Here is a 20,613-nt window from a genome sequence, read left to right as displayed (position 1 = left end):
TGCATGTGGCAGGATTGAAATAATTCAGGAATAACAGTCAGCTTCAGTGTGTTTCACTACAGTGTGTCTGAGTTTATTGTAATTAAGTTCCAGTGTATTTATATACTGCTGATCAAACGATGTTGTGAAACTGCTGTATATTACTGAGCACTTTCCCCTTTTGTATTGCTGGACTAAAATCCTATTACTAGGAAGTGACATGAAGCAAGGAAGGATTTATTTTTCTCTGACATACTGTGCACACACTTATTTGCTTTTCTAAGGATAAGTAATGAGCCTTTCTAGCCTGAAATTAATTTGGTTTATTTTATGAAAGTAATGGGATTGAGTTAAACTACTGAGTGATTTATTGGTTCTTCCTTGACCTGCCAAGATCTGTAGTTTTGGAAATGTGCGGATAGCATTAGTCTGCTGACTGCTATGAAGATTCCGCACATGGTTTACACCAGGTGCTCAGAAATATTAAGAGTTTTTTAAGATAAAGGAGGAAGGAGTGCTATTGAATGTGATTACTTCCCTTTTACCTGGGAGCTTAGGGGCTATAAAATATCAATAACTTTTGAAAGAATTAGTATTGAGCATTTAAAAAAATATGTTCTAAGGAACAAGTGAGTACTAGGTGTCAAAATTTACAGTGATTGCTGTGACGTCAGTTCACTTATGTGAGCATAATAGTTTAGATTATGATGATAAAAAAAAGCTATTTGAAGATCAGAACATGGAGTGGTTTTCATAAAGTGTAGTTACAGGGTTGGATGTAGGATTTGGTACAGATACAGAGAGGATATAGAAAGAGTTGTCTATAATCACACAGGTTCCAAAACCATAAGCATTTCTGTTATGTGTTCTCAGGGCCTTTCCTTCTCCACTCAGATTAAATCACACCTTTTGCAAAATAATTGTCAGCAGACTGCACTTGGAGTACTTCCATTATAATGTGTTTGCATCCTACTTTTCTTTCCAGTGTTATGGTTAAATGATCTGTGTTGGTGACTATTTTCTCTCTCTCTGTAACTTTTGTGAGTCTCGAAGGAGCATATGCCCAGCATTTACAGACTGGGCCATAAGAAGATTCTGTATGTCTTAATGTAGAGATTGGAAGAGGATCCTTTCCCATCCCATTGCCTTCCTCACTGTCTCTCCAAAAACATAGTTTCTGCTGCTTTAAAATGTGTGTCTACGTGAAAAGTGACTCTGGATTGTGGGGTTCCATGTCTGCCCCAGTGATTCCATGTCAGTTTCATTCTTCTAACAAATAAAAAGATCGGTTGAAAAGGTGACACTCGGCACTAGTTGAATTCAGTGGAGTTACACGGGCAGACTGCAGAATCTTTATTATTGGTGATTATTCAGAGATTGCAAGGACAGAAGGGACTATTCTGATAATTTAGTTTGACCTCCTGTGTAACATAGGCCATAGAGCTTCTTCAAAATAATTCCTAGAACATATCTTTTAGGAAAACATCCATTCTTGATTTAAAAATTTCCAGTGATAGAGAATCTGTCATGGCCCTTAGTAAATTGTTCCAATGATTAATTACCCCCACCTTTAAAAATGTACACCTTATTTCCATCCTGAATTTGTCTAGCTTCAACTTCCAGCTATTGGATTGGGTTATATCTTTCTCTGGTAGATTGAAGAGCCCATTATCAAATTTGTTTCCCAAATAGGTAGTTATACGCTGTAATCAAATCACCCCTTTAACCTTCTCTTTATTAAGATAAATAGATTGAGCTCCTTGAATCTGTCACTATAAATCATGTTCTCTAATCCTTTAATCATTGGCATAAATTATATTACCTTCCAGCACGTGTCACTTAACTTGAAGTCCCGTCTCACATGTTCACGCAGCTTTTTATTCCCTACACATTATAGATAGGAGCATAAGGAGCTGGTTCCCTAGTGTGATTTATAGCAGACACCAACTAGTACCCCATCTTATCATAGAAGATTAGGGTTGGAAGAGACCTCAGGAGGTCATCTAGAACAACCACCTGCTCAAAGCAGTACAAAACACCAACTAAATAATCCCAGCCAGGGCTTTGTCAAGCTGGGCCTTAAAAACCTCTAAGGATGGCGATTCCACCACCTCCCTAGGTAACCCATTCCAGTGCTTCACCACCCTCCTAGTGAAATAGTGTTTCCTAATATCCAACCTAAACTTCCCCCACTGCAATTTGAGACCATTACTCCTTGTTCTGTCATCTGCCACCACTGAGAACCAGCTGAACTCCATCCTCTTTGGAACCCTCCTTCTGGTAGTTGAAGCTGAGTTTGTTTCAAAAGCTTTACGTTTCATAGTGTAAAATAGAAATGAAGATGAGTTCAAAAGCTTCCATAAGTGATGAGGTCAAGTTAAAATAAGAGGGGAAATTTCAAGAAAAAGCAGAGCTCATTAGTGAATAAGGAAATTTAAAAAGAAAGATGAAACCAACGTCATTTTCCCCCTGGCAGCCCTTCCTGAAAAATTAAATAAATCCTCACCAACGCTCCATACATATAATTTTTGTTGAGTTGAGCCCTCATTAACTTCTTCAGTTAAAACTAATCCAAACTGATTCTCCCCTGGACTCTGGTACCACATACAAAGCTTGTCATGTGTGGCTCCTGGGTCAATCTGAAAACTAAAGTTGTTTGTAATTATGACACTTCCATGGCTCTGTAATGCCCTATAGTATTTAGGATTACCTCTTACCTTGCAAAACAGATCAGTTACTGCATGTTTGCCTGTGTATTGGTTGATTTTTGTATCCCCATATATTGCTGGTTGGGATTGAACCCTTACTCTGTTGCCTATGTATTTTGCTTCTAATTGCCTTCATGACAAATTCGAGTAAATTGCTCTCTGCAAAAATCTCTGCTTGGAAATTTCCACAAAATTAAATGTATCTGTTCATTTGCTAGTGGCTGGTTGGTAGATAAGAAAATGGTGAGGACACTCAAATCCTTGGTGAGAAATGTTGATTGACTTAGTTGATTTAATGTCTCCAGGTGGAATTGGTGAATATAGGAGGGACTGACATTGTTGATGGAAATCACAAACTGACGCTGGGATTACTGTGGAGTATCATCTTGCACTGGCAGGTAAGGAAGCTTTGGGGAGGTCGGTCTCTTTCCAGGAATTTCCACATTGATCTTTTTGAATTCTTACAAACCTTTCTTTATCCTCTAGTGTGGAAAACATCACTTCTTTTGAGTTTGTAATTGGTGTAGGCCAGAGTTTAGTTTCTGACCTCTTCTGTTGGCTGAATCCCACAATGCACTTTCTAATTGTGTGTCCAGTTGTGCTCAGTCAATTGGTTCTGTTCCTAGTATTACCACACAGAAACATTTTAAATGAAGACTAAAGAATTACATTTTTATTCTTTTCACAAGCTTTCTGTACAGATCTACTTGCAAGGTATTTTTAAAGTGTTCTAGCAGAATGGCCATGATACTGTAATTGTATGGTTTTAGTGTCTCACCAAAGTACTTCCACTGACTTTAATGCAGTTACGCATGATTTACACCAACATGAGTGAGAGGAGAATTGGATACTTTGGGAGGGACTTTAGCCCCTGCTTAGGCATCATATAAAAGCAGCAAATGGCGTGCAAGAGGCTCAGGAGAATTCCCCATGTGGAATGATTGCCCCCCTACAAGGCCCAGTATAGGGGGATATGCTTGGGGTAGAACCAAGGACAGGAGGAGGCAGAGCCGTAGTGTATGCCCTGTCATGCAAGCCTGGGCAGCACTGCGGATGCTGTTGTAATTTAGCAGTCCTGGAATGTTACACTAGGGTCCCATTCTGCCCACACAGCTGCCCTTGATCAGGAGGGTGCAAAGTGCCTTAAAAGCTCCCTTCCTCAGCTGCACCGTCTGAAGCTGACCTGTTGTGTTTAGTGAAAACAGTGTTTTGAACTCCGATACCAGTTTGTGCAACAACTCAGCTTAAATGCTGGTTTGGCAGATCAACAGTTAACACATATGTAAAATTGTAGTTGTTACTGATTATTTGCTTTCTGCAGGTGAAAGATGTCATGAAGGACATAATGTCAAACTTGCAGCAGACAAACAGTGAGAAAATCCTACTGAGCTGGGTTCGGCAATCCACAAGGCCTTACAGTCAGGTCAATGTTCTGAACTTTACCACAAGCTGGACCGATGGACTTGCCTTTAATGCTGTGATCCACAGACACAAGTAAGTGACATATTAGATCGTTAGACAGCTGCACAATTAAGCAGCTTTTTGCCTCTGCATCTTGGAGTGTTCAACAGCTTTTAGACTGTTTAAATGATTCGCTGGTGGTGGGTTTTTGGGATTTCTTTTTTGTTGTTGATGTGGTTACATTAACAATGGAGGGAAATTTGCCAATCCAGCATTTACTTGCAGAGGGCAAAGCCAGGGCTACATTGTAACTCCCACTATTCCTTTGCTCGCTTTTCAATTACCAAAAAATAAAAATACTTGAGATTGTTTTAAATTGCAATTGACATGCATTAACTACAAAGTAAGCTGAATACGTCTTTACAGAGAGGATATCTTGGCGGTTAGACCATCTTGCTCCTTTCCCCCCCAAACTGAAAACACTTGGAAAAAAAGGCTCCAGTCCAGCTTGTTTTTTGTAGCATCTCTAGTGAGTAGATAAAGGAACACTTTGAAACAAATCAACAAGTAATACAGGCACCATGGCTCCCTCTTAGTTTTGAATAAGTGTGATTTGAGACACAAAGTAATTATTCTCACAGAGTTGGCATACATTACTTAACAGAAGAATCAAAGGATAATACAATTCTTTATGTTTTTATAGTGTGGTGTTTTTCTCTCCCTGGGCCCTTTTTCTAAGAGGTATTGTTTAAGCTGCTCTTGGCAAAGATCACATATTCTTTGTTTTGGGAGGTGTGTTTAGTAGTCTGTAGATATAATCATTACTAATTTAAAAAAATGACTTTCATCAGATATTTCTGCTTTTGGTCAGTTCAGTGTAATTTTAAACTTCATAAATGTTTCTGGATCCATCATTTCCCAGAATGGGCTATTCCACAGTATAATTTATAATTATTCATTTAAAATTTATAGTTCTAGCACCTGGGGGCCAACCAGAACACAGCTCCACTGTGCCAGGTGCTGTACAGACCTATAGAAAATGACAGTCCTTGCCTCAGCGATCTTCTAATCCAAAACACAAGACATAACATTTGGATGTGATGAGCAAACAGGTTGGGATCGGGTTCAGGGGAGACAGGATAACAAAAATAATAGGTGGTGTGAAATTCTTATCAGCAAAAATTGCAGCTTCCTAGCTGCCTAATGGATGGTGTGGGTGTTGTGTATTTTTTTTTTTTTTTTAAACCCACACACACTATCCATTAGGCAGCTAGGAATATTTTATTTTAAATATTCCTTCTCTTTTTACTTTATTCCATTACACGTAGGGGTATCATTTTTATCCTTTCTAACCCTTCTTGTTTAAACCCTTCAAATATTTGTAGTCAATTATTAAAAACCTATTAGTTGCAACTTATCCTATTTATGTTAATGTTAGAACTTTTTAACCTATTCCTACATGTCAGAACCTTTAACTCCCTATTCAGTCTTGTTCCCCAGCTCTATATTCATTCCAGTTGCATGCAAGTACCTACCCAATCCCTCCTCCATCAAGTTTTAGAAATCTTACAAATAGCCATTTTTTTCATGACTTCAGTATTTAAAATGGAAAATGATTATTCATGTCCCTGTGATGTTTGCAGTTCAAACACTGCATCACTGTGCTAATCATAGTGCTCTGAACTTGGAAGCAGAATGACTAGAAAGAAGAGTGAAACTGACTTTTTTCCCTTCATTATCCAAACTGAGTGCAATACAAAAAGAAAATACTCAGCAGTAATGTTGAAAAATAAATATTTTAATAATAGATTTGTACATTTTTAAAGTTGACTATATCTCTTCAAATGTTACTACAAAAATAGTAGTTGTAGCATATATTATGTGGCATGGGATGAGACTATAACTGCAGTCATGTAGATATAAAGTTAGTGAGTCAAATATGTTCAGAATTTTGTTAGTTTTAGTGTGCACATACTATAGTTTTCTGCTTGGAATCTGTTACACTTTATAAAATCTGTAATTGCATTGTAACACTATCTGATGTGTGATTTTGTTTTCCTTATTCTTTCAGACCTGAGCTCTTCAGTTGGGATAAAGTTACGAAGTTGACCCCAACTGAGAGACTAGCACATGCTTTCACCATAGCCAAAAACCACCTGGGAATAGAAAAATTGTTAGATCCTGAAGGTAAAATGTTTGTTTTGCTCTTGATTATAAATTCATTTTTGAGATAAGTGTTCAGAATTTACTTCATTTACTTTTAATGTAAATACAACTGGAAAACAACTTGACTGTAACTGCTTGTTGTCTTCAGCTATTGTCTTTGAAGAGAGATCTACTTATAAAGGAGTGTGTGTGTGTGTGTGTGTGTGTGTGTGTGTGTGTGTGTGTGTGTAAAAGTGACCTCTGTCTTCACTGATTTTTTTTAATTTAAAATTAAGTGATGCAGCAAATGATGATCCTTGGTTAAGGAAGAGAAAGAAGCAAAAACTGGTTAGCAATCTTTTTTTTTTTTTTTTTTAATGAAGTATGAGTTGATTATAATTGTACATGTCAAAAAGTGTAGGAGTTAAAACTATAAATAATGAAGCGTTTTTCAGGCTGATGTAAAACGTTAAATACCATATACTGGGTAGTTCTTCTCATACACAAACCTGCTTTGCTTTCTATGCCCACTGAACAGCAGTAGCCACTTATTAACTGCTTACGTGCTTCACCTGTGGGAGCACTTGCCAGCAAGTTTCTATGACTTCTGTTGAACCCCCTCCCCTCTAAGTGGACTCTGGGCTTCCCAAAGGTATGTCCTGCATAATAGATCAGCAGATGGCCTCTACAGCATTAGGTGATCAGTCCTAGAGTTGCAGGTACAACGGTAAGATTCAGTCTAGAGAAAGCTTTTAAAACCCATCACCCAGTGTATCTGTCATAAGTGAGGATAATGGGGCCTGACTCTCCATTGGGAAAGGACTGGACTGTTCAGTTTTGGTGCAGCTCTGAGGAAACTGGTATGTTCATTTACAAGATTTGGTAGCTTCTGCTGCTGTCTATACTGCATAGGGACTGACAGAAGGTGGACTTTCTGTTTTTGTTCTCTGCTCAGCTTTTGTAAACGCTGAGTTTCCCAAGACTTTCCAAACTAAAATCCTTGATTTCAGGAGCCTCTTTGCTCTGAAAAGTTAAGGATCAGCTTTAAAATATGAAGTTAAAAGTTGGGGCAGAATCTCTCCAACCTCTTACCAAAAATATTCTAGCATTCCAAGAAGTAAAGGGGGTTGTTCCATTATTATTAATTATTTGCATTTTCCATTGCTGGTGCTGCTCTGATCTATTAACCATTCCAGATGCATTGGGGAAGGAAACCTGACCTTTTGGCATAAAACTTTTTGATAATATTTGAGACCCCTGACCCTTTCTGGTATACAGACCACACTGTAGCTATCTAGGAGGTTTTCTAGGAAAGCAGTCTCAAACTTCATTTCTTTTAAATTTCCTGTGTAGATGTTGCTGTACAGCTGCCTGACAAGAAATCTATCATCATGTATTTGACCTCTTTGTTTGAAGTCCTTCCTCAACAAGTCACCATGGAAGACATCCGCGAGGTGGAGACTCTTCCAAGGAGATACAAAAAGGAATGTGAAGAAGGAGCGTTTAATGTACAACAAGTACGTTTCTGTCCATCCAGGTTTGGAAGCCTCTTGGCTATAATTTTCACCTGTTTAAGTATACTGGTAGCCCTCCCCACCCCCTGCAAAATCCATGGGAGGATAATAAAATCACACCCTGACAATCCTCTTCCTGGTTTCAGACTCTTTAAGCTTCCTGCTTCTGCCCATCTTTCTCATTCATCTTGGTGTGCTGGACAGGCTGGCTCCTGATCCTGAATTGAATTTGCGTTGGGAGAGTTTTTGTTCTTCTGTGGTACTCCTCCACTCTACTTCAGCGTCACCTGCTGACTTAATTTAATAAACACTACTGAGGGTGATTTTATTTCTTAGCAATGACCTCTAGATTCTATATTCGCCAGGGGGGAGGGGAGGAAGGAAGGAAAATAGTCAGATCTGACAGTTGTCCCCTCTAGTCTACAAAGTAACCAACTATCATATGTTAAAAGTTGGCATAACAGACATATTGTCACATCACTGAAGTACTCAAGGGATCTTAAACAATCTGTTTGGTGCCAATTACGGAAACAACATCTCTGCGTTTCTAAGAAATGTTACGTTCCTCTTTGCTATGTAGAGTGCAACACCTGAAGAGGAGCATGAAGGTTCTAGAGCAGAAACCCCTAGCACTGTGACTGAGGTGGATATGGATTTGGACAGCTACCAAGAAGCTCTGGAAGAGGTCCTCACGTGGTTGCTTTCAGCTGAAGATACATATCAGCAGGATAACATATCTGGTGATGTTGAAGAAGTCAAGGAGCAGTTTGCTACCCATGAAGTAAGTTTGTGTTGACAGATCTTTTTCCAGCCTGTTCTTAAAATTGTTAGTTCTTGATACTATAAAAACATCATTCTGTTTCATTTGTGTTGCTTTTGCTAAATGTATACTGAAAGTTTGTAGGATATTTTAAGGCTTGTGACGTTTGCATCATGCTTCGTTTTGCACATTAGATTTTGAGTTTTAACCGTTTGGGGTTTTTTGTTTTTGTTTTTTTTTAATAAGAGAAATAATTGATTATTAGAATGTTACTGTTAGTGCACAATTTGTCCTCATTCCTCAACTTCTACATTGTTTGATGGGAATTTTATAGACTTTATGGGCCAGATCCAATGGTGCTATGCTAATGTATACCAGTGGAGGAGCTGGTCCTGTTGTTTCCCAATTTATTAGTGGGAGGTTTCTGGTTGTAAGTGTAATGTTGCTAAAAGCTGTAGGTGCTAGAGTTGGAAAAATTCTGTTCGATACTTTAATCTGTCTTTCTGTCAATGTAAAATATACAATCACATCTAATCAGAAAATAGAGCTACTTTCACAATAGTTGCTCTTCTCCATGTGTAGGAGCTGTATGACCATAGGTAGAGAAGAGAAAAGACCCCTCCCATGTGCACATTTTTGGACTTTTTGTTAAAAAAAACAAAACAATTTTTATTTCCATAGTTGAAAACATATCTGCTTTCTTTGCAGTATGTTTTGGTTTTGGTTTTCAGTGTTTCCAATTTATGTTTCTTAGTGCACTTATTTGTAAAGGTTGTCTCCTAACCAGCAACCTCTTCTCTTAGGAAAGGTCTATTTTTATTCCTTACCACCTCTTTTGTTTTACCGAAACAAATACTTACAGTTCCTTTGAAATTTTCTGATATAGAGACCAATGGGTTAAAGCAGGGGTCTCAAACACGCGGGCTGCATGCGGCCCACGGGGCTATTTCCTGCGGCCCGCCGAGCGGCCGGCGCCCACCCCCCCGGCCTACCTCCAGGCCAGGGGTGGGCAATCTACACCCGCGGGATTGCCCCCCTCGAGCCCCGCGCCGGCTGGCATCACGTCCCTGCGGCCGAGAGGTTGGGAGGAAGCAGAGGGCTCCGTCTGTGTGTTGCCCTGGCTTCCAGGCATGTGCCCCCCCCCCCCCCCACAGCTCCCATTGACCGGGAACGGGGAACCGTGGCCAATGGGAGCTTCGGGGAGGTACCTGGAGGAGTGGCAAGCAGCGTGCGGAGCCCCGCGTCCCCCTCCCCCAGGGGCCGTAGGGACATGGTCCCAGCTATTTCCCAGAGCGGGGCCGGCAGCCGGCCTGGCCCCGGTGTGTGCCACTGCCACCCTGGAGCCTGAAGCCCTCCTGCACCCCACCCCCCAACTCCCTGCCCTGAGCCCCCTGCCTGCACCCCAACCCCCTGTCCTGAGCCCCCTGCTGTACCCCACACCCCAACCCCCTACCCTGACCCCCTGCTGCATCCCACACTCCTTCTGCACCTCAATCCCCTGCCCTGAGCCCCCGCCTGCACTCCAACCCCCTGCCCTGAGCCCTCTGCCACATCCCACACCCCTCTGCACCCCAACCCCCTGCCCTGAGCCCCCTGCCTGCACCCCAACCCCCTGCCCTGAGCCCCCTGCTGCACCTCAACTCCCTGCCCTACCTCAACTCCCTGCCCTGAGCCCCCACCAGACCCCTTATGCACCCTCTGGGGGCAGGGAGGGGGCGGAGTTGGGGTGGGGACTTCAGGGAAGGGGTTGAATGGGGGCAGGGAAGGGGTGGGAAGAGGCGGAGCCTCATGGAAGGGGTGGAGTGGGGGCAGGGCCGGGGGCAGCAAGGGGGTGTGTGTCAGTGATGCGGCCCTCGGGCCAATGAACTAACCCTCATGTGGCCCTCGTGGTCATTTGAGTTTGAGACCCCTGGGTTAAAGTCTGCTGTGCTTGTGCTTTTGATGATGCCAGCTTTATTCTGCAGCACTGTGGTTTGAACGTTATCAGTTTACTAAGACTGTTACAAATTCATAAACTCCTGATGGCAGCTCACAAATCAAGATGGTTCGTTGTACCTTTTCCAGGCTTTTATGATGGAGCTGACTGCGCACCAGAGTAGTGTGGGTAGTGTACTGCAGGCTGGGAACCAATTGATAGCACAGGGCAATCTATCAGAGGAAGAGGAGAATGAGATCCAGGAACAAATGAAACTGCTAAACTCTCGATGGGAAGCTCTCAGAGTGGACAGCATGGACAGGCAAGCTCGGTGAGTTGTGCTCTAAAACTTCTTGTATAGCTGGAGAACTAGTTAATGGAAATCTGTGTGTCTTTAGCCTGATTTTGAGGCCTAATATCAGATTTTTCAGAATGAACTTGTCATTTTGTAGCATTAAATCCATCGTGTTTGTGGCTCAGTAACCCATCTGGAGCAAAGCAAGAAGGAGGGGAAAAAAATCTGTGTTCTTGGCTACTTTAATGCAAATATTTATATGTATATAATATAGAAGGTGCCAGACTGAAAATGCAGTGTACTGCTTCTACTAATAGCAAATAGTCTTAAAATTGTTGTAATAATTTAAGTTCTTAAACAAATAAAAGCCTTCAATCATTGTAAAGAGTGGTATTTATATAATACAAAGGACTATCTGAAGGATTTTTTCCTGCTATGTTTTATTACAGTCATTAAGGGAGAAACTGCATTTCATTGCTGCTCTTGACATTGTTGTTGTTAAGAAGGAACATCTGATGCAAGAAACAATTAAGCTGTTAGAAATTGTGAGCGTATTTCTATGTATGCTGGTGGCATATTTCACTAAGAGTAAACAGATATTTAACTGTTTTCTTTAGCTTAGAATTAAATGCTGAACAATTTATTTAGACCATAAATGGCTTAGATATGGCTATATGGCTTTCCTCTTATTTATAACTAGATCTTATGCTTTTTACTTGCAAAAGCCTTTCTGGAATTATTCTGCTTTTGTGTTCTCCCATGTGCAGCCTGCATGATGTGTTGATGGAACTGCAGAAGAAGCAATTGCAGCAGTTGTCTGACTGGCTGACTGTCACAGAAGAGCGCATTCAAAAGATGGAATCTCAGGCCTTAGCTGAAGATTTAGAGTCACTTCAAAAACAGATGGAAGTACATAAAGTAAATGCCTTTTGCCTGTTCCGTAATACACATGATATGGGAAAAAATACTCAGACGCTATAATAACTTAGTGACTGCTACAATGGAGAAACTCAGTTGTGGCAGCCACGTCACGGTCCTCTTTTCTTTTTTTTCTTAGGCAAGATTCAGATCTGGTTGTACACTGAGAGGACATGCTTGATAATTTTGATCTGGCAGGGGATGGTAATGGAAATGAGACTGGACAGTTTTGCAAGCACTTTGTTTACTAACTGAGTAAAGCACCTTTAGTGGAAGTTGCATTGTGACAGGTTGGATCGCATTGGGAACTGCCAACTGATGTGCCAAGACTACTACTGCCCCTGCTTTCCTGCCCTGGCAGCTTAAGACTCCAGCACCCTGTCTTGTTGAGCCAGACACACCAGTCTGCTCCAACACAGACCCAGGGTCTGAACCACGTGCCCCAAAGCTGCAGACTTAACCTGAAAGCAGTTTACAGAAGTGTTCTTGTCTTTAACACTCAGATGCCCAACTCCCAGTGGGGTCTGAACCCAAATAAATCCATTTTACCCTGTATAAAGCTTATACTGGGTAAACTCAAATTGTTCACTCTCTATAACACTGATAGAGAGATATGCACAGCTATTTACCCCCCGCCCCTCCTCCAGGTATTAATGCATACTCTGGGTTAATTAATAAGTAAAAAGTGATTTTATTAAATACAGAAAGTAGGATTTAAGTGGTTCCAAGTAGTAACAGACAGAATAAAGTGAATTATCAAGTAAAATAAAATAAAACACGCAAATCTAAGCTTACTACAGTAATAAAACTGAATACAGATAAAACCTCACCAGTTCCAGTAAGCTTCCTTTTACAGACTAGTCTCCTGCTAGTCTGGGTCCAGCAATCACTCTCACCCCCTGTAGTTACTGTCCTTTGTTTCAGTTTCTTTCAGGTATCCTTGGGGGTGGAGAGGCTGTCCCTTTAGCCAGCTGAAGACAAAATGGAGGGGTCTCCCAGGGGTTTAAATAAACTTTCTCTTGTGGGTGGAGATCCCCTCCCCTCCCCTCTCCTATGCAAAGTCCAGCTCCAAGATGGAGTTTTGGAGTCACATGGGCTAGCCACATGACCATGCATGACTCAGTTTTTACCAGCCAAGCCACATTTCTGGGAAAACTCCAATGTGGATTGGCGTCTTCGAGTTCATTGTTGGCTTACGTGGTTCTTGATTGGGCATTTAATTTGCACATTCCTTTTTCAATATTCCAATATTCCTGACTTCAAGTACAAAAATGATACATGCATACAAATAAGATTAATAGATTGAGTAGATTATAACCTTTACAGAGATTACATAGCATATGTAGCATAAAACATATTCTAGTTATGTCATATACACATTCATAAGCCTACTCCATAAAGCCTTATGGGGGGGGACGGGACCGTCACATGCATATCTTGCCTTGTTTGCTGCATAAAAAATTCTTCATTAAGTTGCCCATGTAGGGGAGGGGCTGAAAAATAACAAATAATTTACCCATAATGAAGAGAAGAGTGCGCTCAAGTGCACTGTACCTCTTGCCACTTACAAAACAAACAACCTATCCCCCCCCCCCCCAAAAAAAAAAACCAAAACCAACAACAAACCACTAAGCCAAGAAGAAATTGCTCTTTTATTTGCACAGCACTCCCATAGTGGTGTGGCTCTAAGCCAAGTTTCTGGAGCTGAGTCTTGCCTTCTGCCCCAGATGCTTTTAGAGGGGAGAGGGCTTTTGGATGCTCATCACTCTTACAGAATTCTGTGGTAAGTGTTAAAAAGAACATTCATTCTGATGTGGCGGCAGCTTATTGACCACCTTCCCATTTCCCAGTGAGGTACGTATCTTAAGTGAAAAGGGCATTAGAGATCCTATACAGACTGCCACAAGAGTAGGCTTTGCCCTTGACTCATTGGTCAAAATTTCCCCTCCCCTCACAGTTTTGTGAGTTGAGTGCAGTGTTCGTTTCCTTCCTCCATCTTGAGCAGGGGCTACATTTCAGTGGGGTTGAGGTATATAGATTTTGAATAATAATGCGTAGCTCTTATATAGTTGTGACATGCTGTCTATATGGTTTTATAAAAATATGATAAGTGAATATAATGTAACTGGGATATGCTTCATGCAAAAGGTCTCTTGTAAGGTATCATTACAAAGCTTATAATCTACTGAGTGTGATCATCCTATTTGTATAAATGTAGCACTCTTGTATCTAAAACTAGAAATATAAAATGTTCCACCCCTTTATTTATTTTTATATATATATATATATATATAAAAATAAAAAAAGAGGTGGAACAGAACAAAGGGGGAGAGAGGAGCCATCATGAAGAATCCCCTACCTACCACCCGAGCTGGAACAAGAGCTGTACCAGGGGAAAGAATTGTGCCCAGGCTTGGAAGGTGTCCAGTCTGAGGGAAAAACTTACTGAAGCATCTCTGAGGGTGAGATTATCTGTATTCAGTTTGATTGGACATAGATTTGCGCATTTTATTTTATTTTGCTTGGTGACTTACCTTGTTCTATCTGTTACTACTTGGAACCACTTAAATCCTATTTTATGTATTTAATAAAATCACTTTTACTTAGTAATTAATTCAGAGTATGTATTAATACCTGGGGGAGCAAACAACTGTGCATATCTCTCTATCAGTGTTATAGAGGGTGAACAATTTGAGTTTACCCTGTACAAGCTTTATACAGGGTAAAACGAATTTATTTGGGTTTAGACCCCATTGGGAGTTGGGCATTTGAGTGCTAAAGACAAGCACACTTCTGTGAGCTGTTTTCAGGTAAACCTGCAGCTTTGGGGCACGTGGTTCAGACCCTGGGTCTGTGTTGGAGCAGACTGGTGTGTCTGGCTCAACAAGACAGGGTGCTGGAGTCCTGAGCTGGCAGGGAAAACAGGGATAGAAGTAGTCTTGGCACATCAGGTGGCAGCTCCCAAAGGGGTTTCTGTGATCCAGCCCATCACAATAGTGTTCTTCATTAGTGGATCTCAGAGTAAGTTGCAGAGGACAGTATCATATCCTCATTTTGAAGACTGGGTAAGTGAGGCACAGAGAGATGAAGTGACTAGCTCAAGGTCACCCAGCAGGCCAATGGCAGAGCTGGGAATAGAACCGAGGTCTCCCAAGTCCTACTCTGATGTTGTATCTACTGGTCCAAGGATCCTTTGGGATAAAAGATGCTATAGAAAATGTAAAACTATATTTCTGGGGCAAAGGTACTCTGGTGATAAGTGTTATGTAATACCTAGATATTTACATAACTACACTTCTATGTTGCTAAATAACAGGAGTATCTCTCCTCTCCTGCATGTTCTTCGTAGTTGTTGTGTAGTCTTTTGTCAGTCTTGTCTCTGAACATAGTGTACAATATATAGCATCAAAACTGTACAGTTCGTTGTCATTATTGTTCCATCAAAACCTATTAAAAGACGTGTGCATAGTAAGTAATTTAATCTGCTGTTATACTCGAAATGTGGTACTTTATTATGTATAGCAACACATTTTATAGAAACCCTTAGCTTTCTTACATGCATTATTAGAGGTTCAGAATGTCATTTGCTGTTCAGAGCCAAACATTTGAATTTTCAGACATCCCTTTTTATTTGTTAAAGAGCACAAAGTACATTTTTTTTTTTTTTTTTGTAAATGAAAACAGAAAGCTGGTAAAATCTAAATAATATAACGCTGTCCTCGGGAGTCAAAAAATCTTACCGCGTTATGGGTGAAACCGCGTTATATTGAACTTGCTTTGATCCACCGCAGTGCGCAGCCCTGCCCCCCCGGAGCACTGCTTTACGCGTTATATCCGAATTCGTGTTATATCGGGTCGCGTTATATCGAGGTAGCGGTGTATATAACTTTTTTTATTGCCTGGTATCTTCCATCGTCTGAAATAATATATTTTAGGTTCATTACACTTTCTAGTTGCCTTTTCCTAGTACTTAGTTACATTATAGATATGTCTCCCCTTAATAAAACATTTGCTTAATTGTTGAGTCTTTAGCACTTTGCCACAGCAACAGTTTTAACTGCTATGGCCAAAAAGCTGGCATTTTACCCATATCTAGTTTCTGTAACCATTGATTTGTTCTTCCAGGGGCTGCAGAATGATCTTGAGATAGAGCAGGTTAAGGTAAACTCACTGACCCACATGGTGGTGATTGTCGATGAAAACAGTGGTGAGAGTGCCACAGCTGTACTGGAGGAACAACTGCAGGTAAATGTTTTGTACTGTTGTTTATTTTACTACATTACATATAAACTATGTAGGATGGCTTGGTTTTCGTACATTTGTTATCTGATAGTTAATTGTGAAGCTGCTGTAAATATAGTACCTCTTAATTGTAAACTAGCTTAATTCACAATTTTTCTCCAAGTTTAGTCACTAGTGTATTTTGACACCTATGATTTGTTGTCATATGCTTTATTCCTCTGAAATAAAATATTAGAATTGAAGTATAGAAAGGTGTTTGCTGAAAAACCTGGCTCACAGGCCCAAAAATAAGAAGTTAATTTGTCATTGCCTGAATACAGATACTACCACACACATCAGTTTTAATGGAATTTTAAAAATGGACACATTTTTGAGCTGTAAACAAATTATTATTAAATCATTATCTCTGAGAGATTGCTCTTGGTTTCTTATAACATAAAGAATTAATAAAATTGCTTAAGGTCAAATTTTCTAAAGTCCTAATTCCCATTTTTAAGAGTGCCGAAGTCACTTTGGAGGACACATACAGTTACAGAGGATAATTGATAGCCTGGTGGACTTGTACTCTTAAGAGACATAGACACTTTTTTGAAAATTTTACCCTTAATGGAATTTTATTTGTGGAACTATACAAAAGTAATGGGATGATTTACAGTAGAGCTTTTTTTACCTTCTCTTTTGTATAAATAATTTTGATTGAGATGTACATGTGAAATTTGGTTGTAAAGTATATTGCTGTTTGAAGAGTTGACCTTTTTATGTTCTGCCTAAATAACTTCTTGTAGTTTTAAAGTATTTCCCCCAAAATGTTCTACATTAAAAAGACTACTACTCAGCTTAAAACAAGAGATGATAAAGTGTGGGGTTTTCAAAAACAAATTGGAATTAGGCCACCTGTTGAGGACTCTTAAAAGTTCCCTCCTTTGACTTTCTGCAAAACGATAATTGCAATTCTAGATTTGGATAATTTTTATTTTAGAAAGAGATTATAGTGATTTAGAGAAAATAATCATGTGTTTGAATATCTGGCTTTTCATGCATTTCAGAGTGTGACTGTGAATGTTCATTAACGTTTCTTGCTGTTGTAGAGACTTGGTGAGCGTTGGACAGCAGTTTGTCATTGGACTGAGGAACGTTGGATGAAGCTGCAAGACATTCAGATACTGTGGCAGGAGTTGGTGGAAGAGCAGGTAGGAAGCTGTGCAACTATCCAAAAATTCCGATTTTACCTCATTACAATTGTAACTACCAAAAACCTTTGTCAAACTGTAAAATTTTCATCTGTAAAATTATTTGCCACAAGATGCAAAATTAATCTCTTCTCCTTGGGACCTGCCAACCTGTACATGAAAGTAATATAGGAATAACTGTAGTGCATCAGACCAATGTTGTCCAGTACCCTATCTTTACCATGCTCCTGAGGAAACTTTAAAACTCTTATAATGTACAATTATGCAATAATGTGATGTGGTAGGATGCAATACCCTGTTGGCAGCTGAATCATGAAGTAATTAAATGCCTTTGCTCTGTTGAGATCAAAAGTCCAAGTAGTAGGAACTGCCTGAGGTTTCAGAACTAAATAAAGGGGCCTGGGAACTAATAAGAAGTTGAAGATTGGAGGAAAGAGCTGTGCCTTATGAAAGAGAAGCCATTAAGTATCTCAGATTTTCAATGAGTCAGGGTGGAGAGGGGTTGCTAGTGAGAGATGAGTGGAGCTTCATCTCCAATGCAGAGGATTGGACCGGGGCCTGGTGAAAGGGACCAGGTTGCTCTTCTTCCTCCACTTGATACAAAGGAGGATTTGGGCTATGTGGCAACCCTGCAGCAGCTTGTTTTTTTTTTTTTTTTTTCTTGTTTTGTTTTTCTGATGAAGGACTTCTGTGAGAGACTAACTGCTGTCAGGGAGAAAACAGCCCTGTGGAGCTGGATTTTGTTGTCATTCTGGTTTGGGTTCCTGAGCATAGTGACCCTTTTATTCAAGCCCCTGAGGAAGAAGTTTCTTAAGCCTAGGCATGAGAGCTTGCACATTTTTATCCTGTCCAATGTAGTGCTATTCATAACTGTAAAAATACCGTATATACTCCTTCATAAGCCGAATATTTTTGGTAAAAAAGTGACGCATCAAAGAGCGGGGTCGGCTTATAAACGGGTCTACACCAAAATTTGATGATTTTAAACTCTATGGAATCATTGAATTGAATATCTAATACATTGTTTTGTTTACCTGGAGCGTCTGCAGGCACGGAGCCCCTCAGCTCCGTGCCTGCAGACGCTTCAAGTAAACAAAATGTCCCGACCCGCCAGCTGCTTACCCTAATGGCTGGAAGCCAAAGTTTGCCAACCCCTGTAATATAGGTTCGGCTTATGAAAGGGTCATACAGTTTTTGCTATTTTTACGTAACCATAGGTGGGCGGGGTCGGCTTATAAACGAACGGACTAATGAACGAGTATATACGGTATATAATCCTTTAAAAAATCCTAATTGTTTTTCCTTAGTAATATATTGTGCCAGTGTGTTCCACAGGTGAAGTGTTGTAGAAAATAAAATTTTTATCAGTTGCACGTTTTTGCATTCCAGTTTCATTTTTCTTGCATTATTAAAATAAATAATCCTTACTCCTTATTCATAATAATATTAGTGTGCATTCCCAGTGACTTTAATATAAAAGTAATTTCATCACAATGCAGTTCTGAGCATCTCATCTTGCAGGATCAATATCTGTGGAGTGTTGAGGATAATTTATCAACTTTGGACCCCATGTTCATTGGACTCTCCTTTCTTGTTAGTTAACCATGTATGCATGGGTGACGCGTGAAACCCCCTTCGGGGAGGCTAGCCACACCCCTTCTGCCACTCCTCCCCCCATTACGGCTGGAGGAGCCGAGCTGAGCCATGGTCCACCCGCACCAGCTGTCGTGGGTTGCTGGCCGGCCAGAGGACTCAGGAAAACCGGTATACCCTGGGCCAGCCTGAGCCTGCCGCTGGCGAGCCAAGCCCCAAGCTCCAGGCCACTGGCCTGAGCTGAGCCCCCACCAGCTTTGGGGAAGCGGGGCAGCGAGGGAGAGGCCGTGGCCTGGGTTTTGGCAGGCTTACCCTCCCCATGCCTTTTATACCCGCTGCCCATGAGTGCATGTTTGTCTGTGTAATGGTGAGACAGTTAAAGGATTTGTATCTGATTTATATTCAAACTGTAGAACAGTATTTAAACAGATTGTTTTATTTGGGTTAAAACCAGTAAAGAGTGGAGTAAAATGGAAACTGTTGGTCATTGATCCTGAGAGCGAAGTAACAGTGAATCACTAAGTAATTGGCAGCCTCGTAATTCTAGAATCTTTCCCAAATGTGCTGTACGTGCTGCCAACATGAACAAACATACATCGTTTTCCAGCCAACTAATCAATCCTATGACTAATATTTTTACAATTATGAATATAAAGTAAAACAGGCAGTTTAATAGAATGAGGTACGTGCCCTATCTCAATATTTGCTGATTTAGCCATAATTTTGAGATACAAAGATGGCAATATGAGTTTAAGCCTACTTGATGAGACACTACACTTTGTTATTTTTAACTTGCTGTGCAAATAAACCTATTTAGGTCTTAGCATAAACAGCCATACTGGGTGCTTTCTTCAGCTGTGATAGTCAGAGCCGTTGTCTGAGAGCTAGTGCTTATTCTGTAGTTCTGTTTAATAGCAATAGTTGGGCAGTACTTTGGCAGCTTGGCATTCTTAAATAGTGGCATGAAATGCTATAAACAATAAACATATACTTATTCGCGTATATAAAAAATAAAATCTGTTTGGGTCCTATGAATGCTGGGTGTAGAACAGTGGTACCTATCCCGTTGTAGCTAGCAGGGTTCCAGCCTGCCTTCCGTGACAGAGAGCAAATCTACACAAATCTGTGAGCCCTGCCCGGGGCTGACGGCCACCAGGTGATGTAAGTAACACAGTGCCTACACAGACACTATATTGCCCTAACTACATCAACCATAATGCAGTGCCTCTCACGGAGGTGGAGTTAAGTTGAGATAGTGGGCAACCATCGGTAGGAACTACACTTTAGTGTAGATGCTTACAGAGCTAGGTTGACATAAACTGCCTTACGTTGACCTAACCTCTATAGTGTATACCAGGCCTGAGGTTTTTCATCTGAGAACCATGTTATAGTAATGTTTTCTATAGACTACCAGTAATCCTGGTTGTAGTTAGCATGGCTCTGCTGCTAGTGTGGACCAGGTTTTAGAAACTGGTCTCTCAAATGTCATACATATATTCTTGTATAATCAGAGAAATGTACAGCAAAATGTTATGGCAGTTTGTGTAGTGTAGGATTATATCTGAGTCAAGGAGACGAACAGAGGAGCCACTAATCCCATTCTAGGTCAGGGTACAGGCCCTCAACTACTCCCATGTCAAAGTAGCTTATGTGCTTCTGGTCCTTGCAGAACTGCAAGTGCAGTTCTTATCAGATGTGCATTCAGGAGGACTGCTTGCTAACCAGGAAATGGGGACAGCTTAATCAATGGAAATGAGTGCGTTTTACACAGGAGTCTCCTCATGTGCACGTATTTTACATAATGTACATGAACTGTGTGGCTCTGAAAATAAAAATCCTTGAAGGTTTTTTACTGTGTATTTAAAATATAGTGAGTGTGATGATGTGGAAATGTCAGTGTTTTACCGAAATGTCCTTTCAACTGAAAAAATAATTAAATGGTTTAAAGCAACC

General features: G+C 40.5%; 1 protein-coding gene across 1 annotated transcript in view; it reads left to right on the top strand.

Annotated features, from left to right (window-relative positions):
• UTRN (utrophin) overlaps positions 1-20,613 on the top strand; it is a 513,556-nt gene that overhangs the window by 69,213 nt on the left and 423,730 nt on the right. The window contains exons 5-13 of the mRNA XM_026649537.2: positions 2,993-3,085; positions 4,009-4,181; positions 6,160-6,275; positions 7,587-7,750; positions 8,328-8,528; positions 10,572-10,753; positions 11,485-11,635; positions 15,761-15,880; positions 16,966-17,067. Coding sequence (XP_026505322.1) covers positions 2,993-3,085; positions 4,009-4,181; positions 6,160-6,275; positions 7,587-7,750; positions 8,328-8,528; positions 10,572-10,753; positions 11,485-11,635; positions 15,761-15,880; positions 16,966-17,067 — 1,302 coding nt within the window. The remainder of the gene's footprint in view (positions 1-2,992; positions 3,086-4,008; positions 4,182-6,159; positions 6,276-7,586; positions 7,751-8,327; positions 8,529-10,571; positions 10,754-11,484; positions 11,636-15,760; positions 15,881-16,965; positions 17,068-20,613) is intronic.

This window comes from Terrapene carolina, unplaced genomic scaffold, assembly GCF_002925995.2.
Source record: "Terrapene carolina triunguis isolate 2854851 unplaced genomic scaffold, T_m_triunguis-2.0 Scaffold85, whole genome shotgun sequence".
Taxonomy (NCBI): Eukaryota; Metazoa; Chordata; order Testudines; family Emydidae; genus Terrapene; species Terrapene triunguis.
Note: the sequence above shows the minus strand (reverse complement) of the source record. Positions and strands in the feature narration are given on the sequence as shown.